Source organism: Octopus bimaculoides, chromosome 18 (assembly GCF_046866305.1).
Source record: "Octopus bimaculoides isolate indiv1 chromosome 18, ASM4686630v1, whole genome shotgun sequence".
Taxonomy (NCBI): Eukaryota; Metazoa; Mollusca; class Cephalopoda; order Octopoda; family Octopodidae; genus Octopus; species Octopus bimaculoides.
Genome location: NC_142945.1, coordinates 38,973,159 through 38,996,507, shown reverse-complemented (window position 1 = coordinate 38,996,507; position 23,349 = coordinate 38,973,159). Strand labels below are relative to the sequence as shown.

The window sequence follows — 23,349 nt, the reverse complement described above, 5'->3', positions numbered from 1 at the left end:
AGTAACAATTCTGCTAGCTCACCGACTTTGATGCCTGGAATATTATTATGAAATTTTGGTGAAAGGTTTTGATTTAGATCACTTTAAAAGAGCAAGCTGTATCATAAGAGAAGAGGCAGTGGCATAACAGCCAAATCTCCTGTCTGTCTTTGTTTGTTCCCTCTGTGTGTAGCCCCCTGTGGGCAGTAAAGAAATAGGAAATGGTGTATGTGTGTGTGTGTGTGTGTGTGTCACCCTTGACAACCAGCTTTGGTTTCTTTAACCCTTCAGTATTTAAACTAGCCATATCCAGCTGTTTCATGTTCAAACTGGTTAGATTCAGTCCCTTACACCTACCCTTACAATGTCATTCTAAAACTAAACACACCATTGAAGTCACAAAGCTACCAGATAATATATAGGATTAATTCAAAATGATATGAATGAATAAGAATTATATTTTTGACAGAGTGATCCAAATGCTAATGGGGTAAGTCCTTATAACTTAATAGTTAAAAAAAAACTGATAGAATTAGTAACAGACTTTTAAAAAACAAATACTTAGATAGATTTGTTCAATTAAACCCTTTGTGGAAGTGTCCCAGCATAAAAAGATAAGAAAAAGCTTCCTTCATGACTCATACCGACTGGTTTCCCAGTTTCCATGGCACATATATTCCCCACCTAGACAGGATGCCGCACTGTCGCAGGGTTACTCATTTTTGCCAGCTGAGTGGACTGGAGTAAACATGAAATGAAGTGCTTTGCTTAAGAACACAATGCGTCACTTGGTCCAGGAATCGAAACCATAATCTTACGATCATAAGTCCAACACCTTAACCACTAAGCCATGTACCTCCACTCAAGCCCCAATATGGTCACAGTCCAATGACTGAAACAAGTAAAAGAAAAAGATATTGATTACATACACACACTAACAAGTCATATATTTGTAAAGGAGAGGGGATAAAAATCAATTGAATGAAACCAGTACACCACAGGTACAGATTTTATTACCATCTTCGTCATTATTTTAAGCTATTTTCATTCTTGTGCGAGTTGCAATCCTTGAAAAGTGAACTGTAAAGAATAATTCTGGTTGAATTTGAAGAGAGAAGTTCAAGGGACTTAACTCTACTATTTTTGCCGTTCTGCTACCTTCCCACTTACAACTATCTGGACAGAAGCAATGCTAGGACACCGCCTTGAAGGTTTAGTCAAACAAATCAACACTAGTACTTATTCATAAGTCTGGTACTTATTCTATCAGTCATTTTTTTTTTTTTACATTATGGGAACATAAACAAACCAACACTGGTTATCAAGCAGTGATAGGATACACACACACACACAATGACAGACTTGTTTCAGTTTCTGTCTATTAAGTCCATTTACAGAGCTTTCGTCAGCCTAGGGCTATAGTGGAAGACACTTGCCCAAGGTGCCATGCAGTGGGACTGAACCCAAAAACTACATGGATGGGAAGCAAGCTTCTTACCACACAGCCACACCTGTGATAATTATTATTATTACTTAGAGCTGTAGAATCTACTTTATCAACTTTGGTACTTGGCTGACAAGTCTTTTATGGACCTCAGAGTGTTGAAAGACAATCAACTTGCTGAGTGATTTGAACTTAATACATAAAGGGTTGTAACTAAATGCTATTTGTTATTTGACCTGAGGTTCCACTGTTAGTACTTGGATAACATTCACAACTACTATAATATACAACAATGCAGTATTGGTCATCCTGTAAATCTTAATCAGATATAATCTGATAAAAGCTACTTATCTCCTACCAAATCTAACATCATGTCAGTACAAGCTGACATGCAGTGGTGTTAATTCTTCTGACTACCGTAATCTGTGGATAATGGAGGAAATGGTCTAGTACTCCACCAAGCAAGCAACCACATACACCATAAAATATTTGGCACGCCATCACTACCTTCTTTATCTTTTTCCCAACATCTGTCACCCACCTCTATATAAAGTGGTTACCATGTATCTCCTCTATACCAAGACACATATGCTTGTGTCTCTGTCATACTTTAGTCTTTCAATATTTGGCATAAAGCAACCTCCCACTCTCAAGTACTCAATCACCTCCTACTCTCAAATAGCCTTTCACCTCCAACACTCAAATACTGTTACCTTCAACACTCAAATACTGCTACCTCTTATTCTCAAATACTGTCACCTCACACTCTCAAATACTGTCACCTCCCACTCCCAAATACTCCTACACACTTAGTAGTGGGAACATTTTCCTTTACCTTTTTCCGTTCTTTTTTTGTTTAGCAAGTTATTTGGCAACCTCAAGAGTGCAGGTGGCACAAAAAAAAAGCATTAAGTATACATTGTAAAGCAGCTAGCATTATGAAGGGCATCAAACCATAGAAAACATACCAAAGCTAACACTGAGATTTGGCACAGCCCTGCAACTCACTGGATCCCATCAAACTGTCCAACCCAGGTCAGCATGGAAAGCAGACCTTAAATAATAAAGACGACATCCTGCAATATATCTGCAGATTTTTTTAGCTGGCACTATGTATAAAACAGATATAATCAATCCTTGTAAACAGAAAAATGAAGCAGCTAGTTTATTTTCAATCCTGTTTGGATTTCACCAGTGACCGACTAACCTCTTTAACTGTCCAAGCTTCTTGACTTAGTTTGTATTTATAATACACACTCTTGGCAGTTAGTGCAATTAAGAAATTATAGTGCATAAGCACCCACTACACTCTCGGAGTGGTTGGCATTAGGAAGGGCGTCCAGCTGTAGAAATTTTGCAAAATCAGATTGGAGCCTGGTGTAGCCATCTGGTTCGCCAGTCCTCAGTCAAATCGTCCAACCCATGCTAGCATGGAAAGCGGACATTAAACGATGATGATGATGATGATGATGAAACAATGTACTAAAAAAAAAAGGATCAATAGATTTTTAGCTAACACTACGTATTGTCAGACATAAACACCGTGTTTCTAAATTCAATATCTTTGTGGACAGGAAAAAAAAGAGATCAGCTGGACTAGTTTCTAGCTAGGCTAATTAAAGATGGAGACACTGTTCATAAACCCAATATTCATATTAAGGGTGGAAGTAAATTGGATAGACCAGTTTGTATACATAACGCTGCAATCTTGGCAGATCGTCCAATTAATATAGTGTTAAATAAAATGCTATTAATTTACTAGTCATTTATTTTTCATGGCAAACAGTCTACATATGTACGTGCGTGTGTGTATGTGGATGCATGTGTATGACCTTATGCATATTGTTGCTACTGATAATGATGAGATTGTGTATGCACACAACCAGTCAGAGGTGATCAAAGAGATCTGTGAGGACCCTCAGTATTGCTCTTCCTCCTGTTCTGTTTCATGTAAACAGGTGTGGTGGATGAAATACATTGAGGAGATTACCTGTAGAGGATATTGGGTAGGTGTGTCTCAGAAATAAGGTGGCATACATAGAGAAATAATGTTTTGGAAACCTGTCTTACTCATGACAATATCAAAAAATAGAATTTTAAAACAGCTTGATAAAAATTCATAGGATGAACTACAAATTTTACTTTCTTATTTCTTTACTGCCCATAAGGAGTTACATACAGAGGGGACAAACAAGGATAGACAAATGGATTAAGTCGATTATACCGACCCCAGTACGTAACTGGTACTTATTTAATCGACTCCGAAAGGATGAAAGGCAAAGTCGACCTCGGCGGAATTTGAACTGAGAACGTAGCGGCAGACGAAATACCGATAAGCATTTCGCCCGGCGTGCAAACGATTCTGCCAGCTCGCTGCCTTTTTTACTTTCTGCCTACACATGTTATCAACATGTTACACATGTGGCAGGTTTGTGCATGCTAATGCACAAACAAACAAAACTGAAACACACACTACCAAGGACTTCTTGAAACTCTAAAAGAAATTTTAGAGATTAATATATTAATAGTAAAGAAGGTAGTGAGCTGGCAGAATCATTAGCATGCCAGGCAAAATGCTTAGCAGCATTTTGTCTGTCTTTACGTTCTGAGTTCAAATGCCAGTCAGGTTGACTTTATCTTTCATCTTTCTGGGGTTGAAAAAATAAGCACCAGTTGAGCGCTGGGGTCAATGTAACTGACCTACCCACTCCTCTGATATTGCTGGTCTTGTGCCAAATTTGAAACTTAAGTTGCTGTTATTTGCAGGTCTGGTGACCATGTAGACACTCATTGCCCCACCTATGTAATTAGATACTGTAGTACTGTGAGGTGATAATAGTTATTTGTTTCCCTAATTAACAAACGTGAAAAGATATAACAGGAAGTTATCAAACAATCTCTACAATGCTTTCAAGATGTTCAGTGACCGAGGAAAGCCTTCAGTGGGAATTTTTCCCCAAAGCAAGTGATGAGTCATTCGAGTAAGTTTAAGCCTATTAGGCTTATAAATCTGCGGTTTCTAAAACTTCAACTTGACCCAACTCAGGCAGGCAGGTAGGCACACACACACACACACACACACACACACATTCTGATCCAATTATCCACTCATACATACAAACATGGCTACAACAACATTGCAACAAGCAGTATCTTTTATGAAATTTAAACACATTACTATAACAAAAATGCTGTATTTCGTATTCTAGTATGACAACAAGCTTGAATTACTTGAAAAATATATCCTAACAGCTGGCCAAATGGGAAATGTTTATAACAGTTATCCATGTAATATATCTATAATAAATTTACATCAGTATGTTGTCAAGCTGCAAAGAAAAGAGTATAGAGACAGAAAGTGCATGCAGTTATGTCTTTCAGTGGGCAACTTAGAGGAAAATAAAGAGAATAAATGAAGAGAGAAATAGAGAGAGTGGGAAAGAGAACAGATAGCATTCCACATACAAATACAGACCTATATCCATGTTAACAGCTTACACCATATACAAACACTCACTTATTCAGTATTATGTACATCTGTCTGCTGCTCACACCCACCCATGAACACAGACCAGTATGCATGTCATGTCAACAAATAACCTACACACACACACACACACACACGTCGCCTGAAAGATTACCCGCAACACACAGAAATTCAAGCTTAGACACATATTAAGGTCACCAATGGCACCCCTATTTTCCATGGGAGCCTTATTTATATTTGGATTGTTTTCTTTGATCTTACAAACTAGTTACTTTCCTTAAGGCTGTCCGTCACACACTTTTCTTTCCTTATTCTACTCCTTTATTTTAGAGAAAGAGTCAACAGGCAGAAAATGAAAGAGGAAGTTAGTGGGGAAAATTGAAAGAAAAACAAGAAAAGAAAAGAGAGGTGTCATGAACATTTTTCTGACGTTTTCAATTCAAATGACATCCACATACATAACATAAATATAGTTGTCTGCACTTATTACATTTTCCTCTTTAAATTGACAAAGTATTTCAACTTGTCAGAAAGTGACCCAAAATATATTCGTGCAGGTTACACATTAGATTACTTTCAGTATTTTGCTTGCAGACAACAAAGCCTTATAACTGTTGATATTGGAAACATACAGTTATTGTTTCATTGTTTACTGATAATTTCGAAGGCTTTTATTACAAAAAGTATTAAGAACCCCAAATAAGTGTGCAGCAACCTCAGCATTGTGAGCTACAGGGTGACGTTGGAAGTGCCAGCACACACTGTAAAGTGGCCGTCACTAGGAAGGACATGTAGCCATAAACACCATGCCAAAGAAGACATTGGAGCATGATGAAGTCTTTGGACTCATTGGATCTTTGTCAAACTGTCCAACCCCACGACAGCATGGAACATAGACATTAAATGGTGATGATGGTAATGATGATGAAAATAACATGGTATAAAATTGTTGTAAAATACAATAGAACCGTTCTTTGTAATTAACACTTGCCACAAATTAGTTTAATCATTTCAGACCAGGAGTTGCTTTTCCAATAGTTTGGTAAGAGGGATGATAGCTATGTAGCTTGAAGACATTGCTTGAACAATGTGATGTGATAGAAGTATTTAGGTATGCATGACTTCATCATCATAGTTTTAACATCTACTTTTTCATGCTTGCATTGGGTTGTGTAAGGATATGTTGAGGTAATTTTCTATAGCTGATGCACTTCCTGTCACCAACCACCTCCAGCCCCAATTAAGGTAATAATCTCCCAAAACATTCCCGAAATATTTAAATGGAGAACTGGAAACATCCAACACCATATGAATGAGTGTTTTGTTAACTAAGACCACACAATGAGGTAAGAAGCCTAAACATGCGTCTGTGATAGACGACAAGGAAACGATCAGTGAAATAATTGTTTACTCTCTGTGAACATATGGAAAAACAAACTCATTCGCAGAAACACATGCACATACATTTATATATAAAGGGGTGGAATAAAGGTATTATTATGGATTGCTGAGCTCCTAGAAACATTTATATATATATACATTTGTAAATACATATATATATATATATATATATATATATATACATACACACATATACACTTGGCTGGGAACCAGTATCGCAGTGATGACGACATCATATCTGCTATTGATGACTTTTTTGACTAACATGATGAAAACTTCTTCATTAATGGGATCCAAGCACTGCAACACAGAGGAAGTGTATGGACCACAAGGAGGACTATGTTGAAAAGTAAATCTCATTTGGTCACATTCCATCACTATGAATGTTTCAATGGTTGTAGATTTCTTTAAAAGGGTTCTAGACCATTTATTCCATACTTAGCCATACATCTATAACTTTTCCATCCACTCAGCCCTTAGAATGGCATTGAATAACTCTAGAGGAGGAACTTCTTTAATAAAAAAACATTGAGTTCCATCAATCAGACAACACAAAACTGCAGTAAAATGTTTTTCTTTCATGTCCTGTTTCTAACATGGTTTCATTTCCTATTTTATCCAGGTTCCATACCTCAAATGTCAAAAAAACATGGATGTCTCATTCAGGATTCTAATTCAATTTAGTACAAAATCATACAACGGCTATAGTTTCATTATAAAGCAATGAAACTGCACAATCGTATCATCCTAATCAGAAGAGAATCAGTGATAATCTAGTTTTCTGATATAGGGCTAAAATGTGCTTTTTAAACAATCTCTGATAGCATGCATTTAAAACATGTTGCAAGACTGAACAAACTGTATGTGTTATCTTATGATATTTCCTTTGCTTGTGATTTTACATGTAATGTTCTTATAAAATATCCAAAATATTCCTATCTCTTGTCTTACACCAAGTTAGTCAACTCTTTTAGTTCCAAATAGTCTGCTTTCTCTTTAGACATTGTTTACTGCTTGACATTTTCTGCCTAATATTTCTCTAAGCAATTCTAGATTTCCTGGACGGATTGCAGTTGTTTGCAGCAAAACCTATGACATTAAATTAAATTTTTGTACAGTAAACCATAAATCTCTTTTTCACATTCACCCCTTATAATGTGTGAAGAATGAAGAATTTTTTAAAAACTACAAGTATATGGCAATAATATCACTTTCATGTTCTCTGCCATAAACTTTTAAACTAAATAATCACTCTTTAATGATAAAAAATACGACAACCAGCATGCTAATTGAATTAACTGCCATCAGATACAAATCTCTATACTATATGCATATGGTGGTCCATAATTACAAGCAATGAGATATATACATTAGTTGTAAATATATCAGGGCAACACCCTAACCATTAGGCCATGTACCTTCACACACACAAACACCATAACAGGTAAAATATAATACCTATTTAACACTAATATATGATTTTAGTAGAAGTCAAAAATTGTGATCTTTTTTCAGTTGATTTTACAGATTGTTGTCATACTTTGGAATAAATAATCTACATTAAAAGGCCATTCCAACACCTGTGAGTGTTTGCTTTAGCTGTCTTGCGTTTTCTCATAAAATTCCTTTTGAATCACACAAGATATTCCATAGGTGTTATGGAAAAAGATATTAAATAAACATCCTATATTGTATCAGTAAGTAGAACACTATACATATATTTGTTCAATTTACACTCACAGCTGAAGTAAAACAATTTATGTAGCAGTGGAGGAGATATATATATATATATTTTTTGAGGTTCTATACTTTAAGAAGGAAAACTTGAGGAGAATGATAAATAGGATGAGGAGAAGAGGAAGAGAGAAGCAATATAAAAAAGGAGAGGAGAGGATCTAAAGTCAAGAGGGGGAAGTAATGAAAAGACATGCAGTAAGTTTACCAGGTTATTAAATGATAATACACATACATGAAAACATGTATGTATAAAAACAATGTAAATTAAAGAAGTCATTTTAAATTCTCAAACGCAGGATAAAGCTAATAATATAGCCTGAACAGGATAAACTACCCCTATTTTACCGAAAAAAGTGTAGCCGCAAAATAGGGGTAGCTTATCCTGTTCAGGCTATATTATTAGCTTTATCCTGCGATTGAGAACTTAAAATCACTTCTTTAACTTTCTAAGACATCTCAACGCTTCTAAAAGCAAACTTCATTTGTTTGTTTACGTTCATCGTAATTTGAATGTAAATTAAATATTCTTTTACTTGTTTCAGTCATTTGACTGCAGCCATGCTGGAGCACTGCCTTCAAGTGTTTTAGTTGAACAAATCGACCGTCATACATAGATATATGACAGGCTTCTTTCAGTCTCTGTTTACCATATCCACTCACAAGACTTTGGTTGGTCTAAGGCTATAGTAGAAAATACTTGCTCAAGGTGCCACACAGTGGGACTGAACCCGGAACCATGTGGTTGGGAAGCAAGCTTCTACCCACACAGCCATGCCTGTGAATATTCAGTCAAGACATTTCATGAAAAATTGTTTACAAGTAATTCTTTCCTGTAGGACAAGTTTACACCTGTGTGTGTGTGTGTGTGTGTGTGTGTGTGTGTGTGTGTGTGTGTGTGTGTGTGTATATATATATATATATATGCATACACATAGACACATGTACACAGAATACTCAAGTGACCATAAAGGAATTTTATCACAGTACTTCAATGTCTTCAGTAGCTTTCATTTCTCTTATTGTTTAGTTAACATGTGTTCTGTCTCAGACAGTAATAATATAACAATAATAATGAATAAAAAATAAAACAAACAATGCATTATTGTTAGATGCAATGCAGATATGAGATCAGACTTGTTATGTCTGGGGGGGAAAAAACTCTACTTAATACAGAAGGTATCTTGTGATGTTTAATTGCAAGACAGACAAAATACAGAATTCATGATTTTCCTATTATTTTTTCCTATCACTTATGGATGAATGATTGATTGTATAACAATGATTTGTGACAGGAGTACAAGGCTTAAACTGAGGTGAGAGACACCATCAATCACTTGACCCAATACTGCATTTTATCAACTCCAAAAAGGATGTGGGGCAAGTTTAACCCATTAATATTTTTTTCTGGTGCAAATGAATAATAATTGTTTTGTAAATTTGTTACAAGGTCAGATATTTGGGGAGAAAGGAAGACAATTGCATCAAACTCCATACTTGACAGAAACACTATTACATCAATCCTCAAATGATGGAAGGCAAAGCTGACCTAAGCAGATTTCGGGTTAATGCTTTGTATAGACGCAGGCACGTCTGTGTGGTAATAAGCTTGCTTCCCAACCGCATGGTTCTGGGTTCAGTCCCACTGCGTGGCACCTAGGGCAAGTGTCTTCCACTACCGCCTCAGGTTAAACAAAGCCTTGTGAGTGGATTTGGCACACAGAAACTGAAAAAAGCCCATTGTGTGTGTGTGTGCGTCTCTCTATCTCTCTTTATGCCTATGTTTGACCCCTTCTACCATTTGACAACTGGTATTGGTTAACGTCTCCATCACTTAGCAGTTCAATATAATAAGTATCAGGCTTAAAAAGAAAATAAGAACTGGGGTTGAGGCATTCAACTAAAAATTCCTCAAGGCTGCAGTCTAATGACTAAAACAAGTAAAAGATAAAAGATAGGCACAAAGCTTGAATTTTTTTTTTTGAGGAGGTGGGGATGAGGTTGGGGGGGGGGGTTAGATTTAGCCAATTCCAATACTTGACTGAAGATTTATTTTATTGACCCTATAAAGATGAAAAGCAAAGATGACAGGCAAGTTGACCAGAAATAATTATAAAAGTAAGAAAAACAACAACAGTTTCTGACATTGTCACCACCACCACCACCACTTGACAACTGGTATTGGTTTGTTTATGCCTCTATAACCTAGCAGTTTGGCAAAAGAAACTGACAGAATAAGTACCAGACTTAATAAATAATGGGGGTTGATTTATTTGACAAAACCCTCTAAGACTGTGCCCTAGCATAGCTGCAGTCCAATGATTGAAACAAGTAAGATATACAAGATAAAATATCATATTTATTATAGAATTTTAACCTTAGGCAATATACACATAAGCTGAAGTATTCATAAGAAACAAAATGTTATGAATCTAAAATGCCATATGATTTTTTTTTCTCCAGATCAAAGTGTAATTTCTGATATCACCAAAGCAAAGTATAAAATCTTATGAATGGTTGTTTCGTTCTAATAAAACAAAAGTAAGTTTAAAAACATGCTAACTTACCAATCTATCTGCATAGAATATAAAATCACTTCTGGCTGTCGTCCTAGATAGAGGGAAAGATTATTATTAATTATGATTCTTATATCATTCATCATCATCATTTAGTATCCACTTTTCCATGTTTGTATGGATTGGACACAATTTATTTCAGGTACATTTTCTATGGACAGATACCCTTCCTGTCACCAACCCTCATCTATTTCCAAGGAAGATAATATTTCCCCATGACCAGACATATTCATGCAGAATATTGGAAATTAATATCAGTCATATACTGCTTATATGATTGTGACACTCATTTACAACTTTCATATGATGTCGAAACAAAGAGACACACACACACACACACACACACACATGCGATGGTCTTCTTTCAGTTTCCATCTACCAAATCCACTAACGAGGCTTTGGTCAGGCTACAGCTGTGATGCTTGTCCAAGAGACTATGCAGTAGGACTAAACATGAAACTCATTTACAACTTTCACATGATGTCAAGACAATGGAACACACACACACACACATGATGGTCTTCTTTCAATTTCTGTCAACCAAATCTTCTAACAAGGCTTTTGTCAGGCTAGAGCTGTGACACTTACCCAAGGTGCCACATAATGAGACTGAACACTAAACCATGTGATTGGGAACCAAATTTCTCAACCACACAATCACCAATTAGGTGAATTAACCCTCAGAAAATTTACAGAATTAAAAAACATTTTTTATTGCAACCTGAAGTGGGTTGGATGGTGAACAATTCACGCTGTCAGGATCGGAACTGAGAAAAGATAAAGGAATCTATCAAAAACACAGTAAAGTGTTTCATGAAGTGCTCTGCTAATGATTTCACTATCATAATAATAAAATACCTAAGTACTAGCAAATTTGGTAGGGGAGAATAGTCACAATTCTGCTATAATTCTTGACTAGTATCAACCCTGCAGGGAAAGGTAAGCTCAGTGGGATTCAAACACAAATTTCAAAATTACCACACGGTAATTTGTTTAGTACTCTACTGATTCTACTAATGACTGCTCTGAAAATGACCATTTTAATTTAGACAAAGGGGGGAAAAGTATTTTACCCAACATTATCATTTCTGCCTTCTGTCAAGTGTCAGTGCCTTTTAACATAGGCAGAAAGATCACATTTTATTCTTAGGCCAGCACCCATGAACTCCCAGATTTGTGAGGGAAAAGTTAGAAAGGAAACCTCTGGGGTTATCTTCAATGCTGCATACCTTAATTCTGATTACTTAATCTAAATATCTAGAGATTGTAAAAAGGATATAGACTGGTTTCAACATGACAGATCAATTACAAGATCAGTAATAGATAAAACTCATTGCCAATCACTTGAGATATAGGTCTAATACTTGAGATATAGGAATCCATAAAATCAGTAATGACGGGTATGAAGTGTGTATGGTTAACAGATCCCTTCCTGGTCCAAATCCACACAGTAGAAATTTTTACAAATGTTTTTCCTCTACCATAACCTGTTTGACAAGAGCTATGTGAATGAAATTAGAGTAGACAGAGAGAAATCTGTGAGGGGCCATGGTTGTAGTTGGGTGGTTGACTGATTCTATTACACAGTATAACACCACCAGCATCTGACCCTTGGGCCGCCTTTTTAGAGTCTTAGGCTTTGTTGATAAAGGGTTTCTCCCTCTGAGTAAAAGGTAGATTGTATGATGCCTGTATGTGGACAGCCATGTTACACAGCAGCAAAACATGGGCTGTGACTGCAGATGACAAGTGAAGGCTTGAAAGAAAGGAAGCTAGTATGCTTTACTGGATGTGCAATGTCAGTGTGCATGTATAGTAGAGTGTAAGCATGTTGAGAGAAAAATTGGGCATAAGAGGCATCAGATGTGGTGTGCAAGAGAGAAGGCTGTGCTGGTATGGTCATAAGATGTGTATGAATGAGGACAGCTGCATAAGGAAATGCCAATCATTAACTGTGGACAGAACCTGTGGAAGAGATAGACCCAGGAAGACATGGGGACGAGGTGGTGAAGCATGATCTTTAGATGTTAAGTCGCATGGAGACGATGACAAATGATCGAGACCTTTGGTAGTTTGCTTTTTCTTGTCAGGCCAAGTGAAAGCATAGTCATGGACAGTGCTGGTGATACGTAAAAGGCACCCACTACACTGTTGGAGTGGTTAGTGACAGGAAGGGCATCCAGCCATAGAAGCCAAACCAAAATCAGACTGGAGCTTGGTACAGCTCCCTGGCTTACTAGTTCCAATCAAACTGTTTTATCCATGCTAGCATGGTAAACAAAAAACTAAATGATGATGATGATTGTGTGCATGCATATGTGTAAATCTGTATTTGTCACCCACCACCACCTGACAACCAGTGTTGATGTGTTTATGTCCCTTAGCAGTATGGCAAAAGAGACTGATAGAATAGGTACCGCACATAAAAAAGTTAGGGGGGGGGGGGAGTACTGGGGTTGATTAGTTCAACTAAAATTCTTCAAAGCAGTGCCCCAGCATGGTCACAATTTAATGACTGAAACAAGTAAAAGATAAAAGATACCCAGGAATAACTACCTAGGAATGATCTGAGATCAAACAAATCAAAATAGAGTGGATATATTAAAGTTTAAAATGTTTCATCTCAACAGATGATGTAAATCGTACAACCCCCCCCCCCCCACAAAAAAAAAAAAAAAAAACGAATTGACTTTCATGTGTTCAATCCCAGGTTCAAAACTCAAACACAGTTTATAGAAATGTGCAAGAGTAGGATTACCTGAAGACACTTTGTTTATTAGACTGAATGAAATGTAGTATTAACCTTTTAGCATTCAGATTACTCTGTCAACAGGAATGCTTTTTTATTCACATTGTTTTGAATTAATCATGTAGCTTTCAGATTTCAATGATGTGATACATAAAAGAGGTAGAGACTATTTGGAGCGATATGGCCAGGTTTAAATGCTAAAGGGTTAAACATACAGAAATGAAATATGTTACAGTCCACTAAACAAGCAACTCAATACGGAAACTAGGATAGGATATAATGGAAAGTTATGAAAAGTAAAGACAGATTGAGATTGAGAGAGAGAGAGTTGAGGAAAAAGAGAGTGAGAATTAAGTAAAGACGAAACAATGTTAAACCGATAAGCAGCAAAGTGTTGATTAAGACAATGACATTTTATCTAATATATGACAGAAATAAAGCTGAGTAAACTTTGTCAATTTATTTTTTTTCATGGTCACAGATGTGTAGCGAACAACCACTTACAAACAAAATAATAGTTTATATTTAGTTTGGGCCTACATAACAACCAAGAAAAATAGCAAAATGGACAACTATCAGTGTAGGTTTGACAAAACAAATCAGTTGAAAAAAAAAAAAACCAATAGGTTACAATTAGCATATTTAATGTAGTGAGCATTAAATATTTAATTAGAACTAAATGATGATCAGCATTTTACAATTGCTTCCCATACTGATGTGGTTTGGATGGATTTTCACAGTCCAAGTCAGTTCTTATTTGGCGTTACTGCTCTCTTTGAGGTTTCATTTATGACACTAGATTAAGATGTCATAAATAAATCTGTCGGATATCTGTAAGCAGTATTGCTATTGTTTACTAATTGCAATGTAAAATCATCGTCATCATCATTTAATATCCACTTTCCATGCTGGCATGGGTTGGACGGTTTGACCAGAGCTGGCAAACTGGAGAGCTGCACTATGTTCCAGACTGATTCGGCTTGGTTTCTATGGCTGGATGGTACCATCACTTGTGCCAGTGGCATGAAAGAAAGCACTCAGTACATGCTGTAAATTGGTTAGAATTAGGAAGTGCATCCAGTCACGGAAACCATACCAAAGCAGACACTGGAATGTGATACAGTCCTGAGATACACTAGATCTTATCAAACTGTCAAACCCATGCCAGCATGGAACAGAGACATTAAATTATGATGATAATAAACTGCTTCGCTCAACCTGATCTTTAAAAAGAAGTCAAGAGCAGATAGATAAGATAAGGTAGAAAAAGCAGATAAAACCATCAGTTTTCAATGCAAAAGGTCATGAAGAACTAAGCTTTAATAGGAAATACTGATAAGAGAACACAAAAGCTTCATTCATTTTATGCAAAATCTAACCCACCTCCACCTCTCTCTAGCATAATTTCTGGTTCTTGGCGAATCATGTTCTGAAAGTATTGTTGCTAGAATAAGAACAGGATGGAGGAAGTTCAGAGAGCTATCACCTCTGTTGGCAACAAAAAGACTCTCACGCAGAGTGAAAGGCAGATTGTATGATGCTTGTGTATGAATGGCTACGCTCCATGGTAGTGAGACATAGGCCCTGAATATGAAGCTAGTATGCTCTGATGGATATGCAACAGCAGTGTGCATGTACAACAAAGGTGCAAATTTGTTGAACATAAGAGGAATCAAATAAAGCATGCAAGAGAGAAGACTACATTGGTTTAGATATGTGATGCATATAAAGATGGCTGTATAAAGAAGTGCTGACCACTTAAAAAGGATGTGAAAGTGCGAGACCCAGGAAGACATGGGATGTAGTGAGACTGATCTCAGGATGTTGGGCCTCATGGAGAAGATGACAATGGATCAAGATGTCTGGCAATGTGAGATTCTTGAGAAGATCTACCCATATGTAACAAGAAAATTTTTCCACACACCTTACCCCAATCAACCAAACTACATCTCTTCTCATTTCCTCTTTTTCATGCACTATACTTATCTCTCCCTCCCCACTGTATCATTGCTATTTTGTTGCCCCCCCCCCACCTCTTCTATATATCCAGGTTTTACCAGTCACTGCATTCCCCACTCCCTCTTTGCATTCATGTAAACTCCCTGCTCCCTACTCATGCACCTAGAGTAACGTAGAAAGCTCCCAGGTCGCTCTGTAAAGTGGCTGGCATTTGGAAGGGCATCCAGCCATAAAACCCATCCCAAAACAGACAGTAAAGCCTGGTGTAGTCCTCTGGCTTGCTAGCTCCTGTCAAACCATCTGACACATGCCAGCACAGAAAATGGACGTTAAATGATAATGTATTTAGAGATAAGTCTATGGGTGATTTTGTCCCTCTTGCATCATTTATTGTTTTACACTTACATCTGTTTTTTTATTAGCACCATCTTGGAGGGGAGGAATAAGATGTAGACAGTCAAAATAGGGTTCTAAAAGAAGGTAAGTCATGTTGGAGAAGGTTTCTAATCGCTTGTGATTTTTCATCTCAAGGGTTACAACCCCAAAAGTAACAGACATTTAGCAGATGATCAGTGTTTTCTTAACATTTATTTGACCACCTCGTTATATTTTCAGTTCAAAAGTGACACAGTATACAGAAATTTAGCTATACCATCACAGGTGGAGCAATCTAATGAACCAGCTGTTTTAATGCATAACTGACCTTGTTTACTCTGTAATCAATAGTATTTGACCAGTGTCACGCATACAAGAATTAAGTTTGATATAGCAATCACAGATGTAGAAGTTTACAAGAAACAGTACTCTCATTATTATACAGTCACCATGTCAGACGAAATAAGATTATAGGTGGTTGTGTCTCATATCACTTATATAAGAGCTATAATGAAATGGTTTATGCTAGTAAATCTTTTGACAATGTTTTGTACAAAAATATCTTAGGTAAACTCCATCTCACCCAAGTCCAACACATGTTCGTCTCATTTAACTCTTTTGATACCAACCTTCCTGAGACCTTGTCTAATTTTACAATGTAAACTGCATGATTTAAACTCATCAAAATCAGTGGTTCTTAGTTGGGGGTCCATATAAGATTTTGTTGTTAGAATTTATGTACAATAAATTGATTATACTTATACAATACAATACAATAAAAGCACAGGCACGGCTGCATGGTAAGAAGCTTGCTTCCCAACCACATAGTCCTAGGTTCAGTCCCACTGCATGGCACTTTGGGCAAGTGTCTTTTACTATAGCCTCGAGGGGATAGTTGATTACATGAATCCCAGTATTCAGCTGGTACTTATTTTATTGATCCCGAAAGGATGAAGGGCAAAGTCAACCTTGGTGGAATTTGAACTCAGAACATAAAGCCATGAAATACCACTAAGCATTTCACCCAGCATACTAATGATTCTGCCAGCTTGCCACCACTAATAGTAATAATAATCATAACAAAGCTCTATATTCTTAACAGCCAGTTTTCACAAAGAACTCCAATTGTAGAATTCTGCCGTTACATCTAAAGTGATATTCATTATTAATCACAAAAAGAATTCCTACCATATCCAAAAGAAAGCCTTTTACCAACAGTTATGTCCATAAACATACTGTCTCCTCACTTTGCCTTTTCCAAAGCTATTACAAGAGTCTCTGCTCATCAGAGCTAGCTACTAGCATGCCATCTCTACTTAGGCCTCACTTTTCATCCCCAAAACATTGACTGTTTGAATTCCCTCTACATATGCACCAAGTTACAGCTGTTTAAATTGAATATCTATTTCAAGGGCCTGCAAAGAACAATGACAGTCCTTTCCTCCCATTGCAACTAGAACCACTTCTATTAAATGCACCAGCTGCTCTGTAACACTAAAAACACTTCACTACTTAATATTATCATATTCACCAACCATTTTAACACCTTTTCTTTCCTTCTTTAATTTTTACTTTCCAGTTCTGAAAAAAGCAGCAGTGCTTAAAGCCCTTCAAGACTAGTAAGACTGATGCTGCTAATGCTTCTGCAGGAAGAGAGTTCTAGAGTGCTGATGTTCTGGGGAAAAAAAGGAATGGGTATTGTGGTCAGACATATTGGTGACAAGATGAAGAGAGACAAGTAAATCAAGAGTGTTTGAGAGAAGGTGGTAGCTAGCCAACAAGAATTGCATATGTTTGCAGTCTTTTGAACCACAAGCATCTTATCTGTGATACAGAACATTTTTCACTACAGACCAAACTACCTCTTTTAAAGTCTGTCAGTCTGCCTTTGTTGTGAGTACCTCCAGTAACATCTCATTACATCTTCATATTACAAACACAATCATCTCTCCTTTCTGCTTGTTGGATATGTATCAAATTTTGAAACATCATCTCTTCATCCACAACATGGCACTCACCCAAGAGCTTCCACCAAACAATATGAAGGTAATTCTTTTTTGCTAGAACTTTCTCTCTAGTCATTTATTCCAATCAAATACCTATCATCTTCAAAATCAATAACAACCACCTCTCAGACTGTAGGAGATCATTTATCATTCAGTTCAAAGTGTTGGCTTGTTGGGAAACACTGTGAGAGAGATAGGAGGGTGGTCTTCTAGAGCAATGTTAGCTCAAAAGAAGCGTTAAATGCAGATTTAGGGTCCCAAATTCTATAAAAATCAACTGTGATTAGTTCCTGATCATTGTTGATTTAGTTCAGTGGAACCACAATCATCTGTCACAAACCAAAAGCTGATCCACCAAGAATTTATAAGACCACAAATCTGTTGCTGCCCTTCAGACAACAATACATATTCTCTCTCTCTTTTTTATTGTATCCATATTCAGTTCAGAAAATGTACCAAAATTAATTTGATATCTCAAACACTTCAGTGTCATTGCCAGATGTAGTCACGATTTATATATTTGGCACTGATAAACAAGTAAACATCATCGGCTATGTTGATGATCTGGTGACAAGCATTTGTCAGTGTTAGAAATTTTGGGAACTACTTTTGTTTATCTTTCCAAACAAAAGGGTTATTTTATGAAGCCAGCTATGTCACAAGAGCAGAAAATACAAGGGAAGATGGAATAAAAGGATAGAGGCAGTTGGGAGCAGAATAACAACGATGTAAGGAAGCAGTGGAGGTAGAAGGGTAAAGAGCTGGAAGAAGCTATTGTAAACCTAATAGGTCAGTAGTTTTACAGCTTTTGTTCAAATTATACACATTGTCTCTTAATTTCCTGTATGACTTAGTCCTCTCTGTAAGGTGGCTGGTGTTAGGAAGGACATCCAGCCAAAACAGGTGCAGTCTTCTACCTAGCCAGCCTGTCAAACCAACCCATGCCAGCATGGAAAACGGATGTTAAATGATGATAGTACCACATAAGACTGCATTAGTCATCCAGTCCTGAAGCATGCAACATGACATAAATTGTACTAACCTTGTTGACATTCATTTAGAAGGAAGTGAGGAAGTCCTTACTTCTTAAGTGAAGTAGGTTGGTTATTTGACTTTCCATGGCTGATAAGTTTGTCAAAAGATGATCATCTCTAACTTCTGGATAATATCAAAAATCAAACTTTTCTTCTGGTCACAAGCATGACATATTGAACTTAGCACTGCAACCTAATATAAGTGCAACTCAAAGAGGGAGCCTCTATGCAGTTGCTTGACCTGCTAGAAATAGCAGCCAACCAAATCTCTCTAAAATCACAATCCACTGTTGTAGAAAAGGACACGTGGGAAATACAGTCTGAGATACATTATGGCTGAATAAAGATGTGATGATCATGACCGGAATGCTCAATCATAGGTCTACTCCTCATTCTGACCTTGGATAAACAATTTGTGCCGGTGACAGCATTTGAGCCAGTGAGATCTTGGCTGACTTTCCTGTATCACAATGATTCAGCTATACGAAGTTCTTGTATATAACAAAGTATGAAACATGTTTGGAAAGGTTGAAATCTTTTTGTTGCGACAGTCATACATAAAAGCAGCAAGCTGGCAGAATTGTTGCTCTGATGGGCAAAATGCTCATTGGCATTTTGTCCATTTTTACATTGAGTCCAACTTGACCTTTCGTCTTTTTAGGGTCAATAAAATAAGTACTAGTTGACCACTGCGGCTGATTTAATCAATTTACCAGGTGCCTCGAAATTGCTGGCCTTGTGCCAACATTTAAAACCAATATCTTGGAGTAGAATGTCCTATTATACATCAATTTCATAAACTTCAGGTTTTTTGACACTGTACCCCAGAAAGACATTCTTTTACTTGTTTCAGCCATCTGACTGTGGCTATGCTGGAGCATAGCAAATGGAACCGAGTAAAATTATGATTATTGATAAACCAGTGTAGTATCGAAACAACTGCCATAGGAGGATACTTAAGAAAAGAATGACTATCAGAGTTCGTAAGAGAGACCACCTGTTAATACGAAGCGAGCGGCATTTGATAGTGATCGGCAGAATAAACAAAGATCAAACAAGTCAGTTTTAATGATAAGAATTATTATTAGTAAAAAGCTTTCTACAAAAAGTTTAAAGTTTATGACTTTCATTCATTTATTTTTGTCAATGTTATCATTAGCTAAAACATTATAAGGTATTAAAAACTGTAATTTCATCTCAGCCACCAAATTGAAGGTAAAATAATGTTTTTGTTCAGGCAAAAAAATAATTAAAAAAGCAGAAGTAACACACGGAAGACAAAATATAACCTAAATATGCATACACTACATTCCGACAAAGACGAATAATTCTTTAATAATTTTAATGTCGGCAATAAGAGACATGTCAGAGAATATGAAGTGATCCACAAAACAGCACCATATGCATTTGGTTCCAGGTCAATCCAAACGTCCAGTACTATCTAGTCATTATTTTAGGACTATATCATCCTTTTTTTTTACGATGGTAGGGCGTGGATATTTGGCTGCTATTTCTACCAGGTCGATCAGCCACGTGTACTGTACAATTGTGTAATATACATTTCTATGTACAGAGCATCGAACATTGCCAATCAAAAAGTAAACAGTTTATAATTACGCTTCAAAAGCAGTTTATATAATTTAAGAACAGTATTTTCCTCTTGGATCAAAGTTACGATGTTAAGTGGGAGAAATATTGTAGCATATATCAAATGAAAATTTTTAAAAATCGAAGAAACGAACGTTAGCTGAGGAAGTCTTAATTAAATTGCAAAATGAACAATGAATGAAGACACAAGATAACAGCACACATTTCGTGGCAAAAGTAAAGAATACGTACACCCGGTGTCTAGGGTCAGGATTGTTACGCCGAAAACGGGTGGTGTACGTATTCTTTACCTCCGCCCATTTCGTTCTTTAACAAAGGCTAGTAAGTTGCCTTCAACAAAGGAAACAGTTTTATGAAAACGGTATGAAACGAGGAGGGCGATGGAAAATGGAGAAAATAGAGTTAAAGCCAAACATAATGAGGTGGAGGAGGGGAATTAAATTGGTTACGCATTTTAGAGACCCCCCCCCCCTGGTATTAATGACTCCATCTAAAACTACCAATCATAAACTGATAGCATAACGACTTGTCTCAGACAGGCAATATAAAAGACTGGCTGTCCAACGTGGTCGCTAACAAGTAGCCAAATCTCCCTCTAATCACACCTACTTATTGTTTTAATTGAAGAATAAACATATTGTCTCTTATACACACAAAAAAGCAAAAAGAAAAAGGACTGTTCGATCACGATTGTCCAGGGGCTAAAAAAAAGAAAAGAACAAACAAAACTAACAGAATTGAGATTTCTGACTGAACAGGAGACACCGACAATTGTTTCACCATCAGCTTATATTTTGATGTTCTAGTCTACTGGATTCACACGAAACGAACTTCCTTCTTATCAAATCGCAAAAGAAAATATAAACAATCCGGCTTAAACTACTAAAGCGGATAAAATTACTCACACACACACACACACGTTGGTGTATGCGTTGAAGATGAACTTTACAGTTTTATAAACGTAAAACACAAACAACAAAATGTTTCAAAAACAATAGGTACTTTTTTTTATTTAGATATTCTTTTAATAGCTTAATCATCAAAACAAGAAATATATCTTCCTCGTTATATTTTCAGAGTTCACACACAGATAAGTAACTCTCAAAATATCACAAGGACACGATTTCTATTGTTGTGATTAAGCTATCAAAGAAATGTCTGATACACACACATGGGTCTGTCGATCTTCTAGAAATAAATCACATTTCATTCAAATCACATCGTAATTACCTTTAAAAATGAAGGCTACATTATATAATTCAGTTCTGGTAAGCAACACGGTTTGGCAATACGACGTGACGGTCATAGCTGGAAGTATTTATCGAAGAGTGTGTGTGTGGGTACAATTTTTCTTTTTTACCTTGAATTATAATTCCGTAATTTCACCTTTACGACATTATGTCACAGCATGAAATAAAATTCAAAAATTTACGACCCCACCCGCAACAAAAACAGTTATTGCAGTCAGATAAATGGAGGTGGAAATATACAAAGACCAGCTTCTGGATGATACGAAATAAAAAGGTTGAATGGCGCTAAAATTTAAGCATAAAGAGATCTAACATTATAATTAAAATATTCGTAGTTGTATATACCATCTTAGTTAATCTAAAGATACAAGCTTAATCTTTCGACCCCCATCAAGCTTAGAACCAATAAATACTTCAACACATGCGTGAATTTTGAAGAATTCTAAAGTTTTTGTTTTACACATGTAAATAAAAAGAGGGGCAGATTAAATGCTGAAACTAGGGAAATCATTTTCACGGGTTCGTCATTCTAAACCCGCTTGATCGGGTTTTCACCCATTGGAAGACCGTTCATATTTTATATATATATATATATGTATATCACATCGCTTCGATTCGATTCGATTCAACTGGTTATTTCGGGAACCTTGCAAGAAATCGACTTAGTTATCGACTCCAAAAGGAATTATTTTGAAATTAATTTTAAACAAAGAAAAATAGTACGGCGCAGAGTTAAATGTTTTAACATTTACAATTTCGATCCTCGTGGTTCTGAGTTCAAATCCAATTCGAGACAGTTAATATTATCATCGATTCTCTACAGATTAAAAATAAAAAAAACTGGCCTTGAGATTTTACAATAGAATTCGCTACTTCCCGTATAATTACAAAGATAGAAGGTTAAAAAAAGAAAAAAGAGAATCTTACTTATCGCGTAAAAACGTCTGCAGTTCTTTGATATTGTTAGTATTTTTCAAAACTTTTAGTTGCGGTCCGTATTCTTCATCTTTTACAATACAGGGGGCAGTTTGAATAAGGTCTGGCTCCATAGTAGCACCCTTGCCATAAAGACGCTGACGCTGTCTTGACAAATTTCCCGTCGACGGGAAAGGGAAGACAGTGACGGAGATTGTACTCTAGTGGCAAGACGGGGGTGCGCGCGATATGTGAATAGACTACTGCTGCTGGTGCTTATGATGATGATACCTATCACTCTCTTACTCCCTCTTACACTGTTTCATTCATACATTCTCTCAGCGTCGCCCCCGCCATCTCACTCCACTTAGTCTCGTCTACGTACTCAGTTACTTTCCATGTAATTTAAATAGCCACGTATCCTAAACAACCGGTTTTGCGTACAACGAATTATTCTGTACGTGCACGAAAGTGAATATAGCACATGTATTTTAAATGGTTATCACGAGTTTTCCTCAATTTAATTGTTATATAACATCTGTAACAAAAAATACATTATATACATAAATATACGATATATACGCACGTACAAAAGTCAAATAAAAACACTCTTTTCCATAAACCCATCCTTAATTACTTTTAAAAAAGCAAAACAAAAAAAAACGAAAGCTGGAAGAACCCTGGATATTCACAAATTCTCGATATATCATCTTCACTTTTAATCGATCATTTAAAACATTGTTATTTCACACACAATAAAAAAGTTTCCGAGTAGAGAGAAACGGCTGTTGTGAGGTTCTGTTAATTATTAAATACACACTGGTGACACCGG

At 36.5% G+C, this 23,349-nt stretch overlaps 1 protein-coding gene across 1 annotated transcript in view; it reads right to left on the bottom strand.

Moving 5' to 3' along the window:
• The window catches only part of LOC106877445 (uracil phosphoribosyltransferase homolog), a 34,146-nt gene extending 11,170 nt beyond the window's left edge, over positions 1 to 22,976 (bottom strand). The window contains exons 1-2 of the mRNA XM_014926346.3: positions 22,530 to 22,976; positions 10,613 to 10,655 (exon numbers count right to left, since the gene is read on the bottom strand). Of these exons, the coding sequence (XP_014781832.1) occupies positions 10,613 to 10,655; positions 22,530 to 22,651 (165 nt within the window). The 5' untranslated portion in view covers positions 22,652 to 22,976. The remainder of the gene's footprint in view (positions 1 to 10,612; positions 10,656 to 22,529) is intronic.
• Between the last annotated feature and the right edge of the window lie 373 nt (positions 22,977 to 23,349).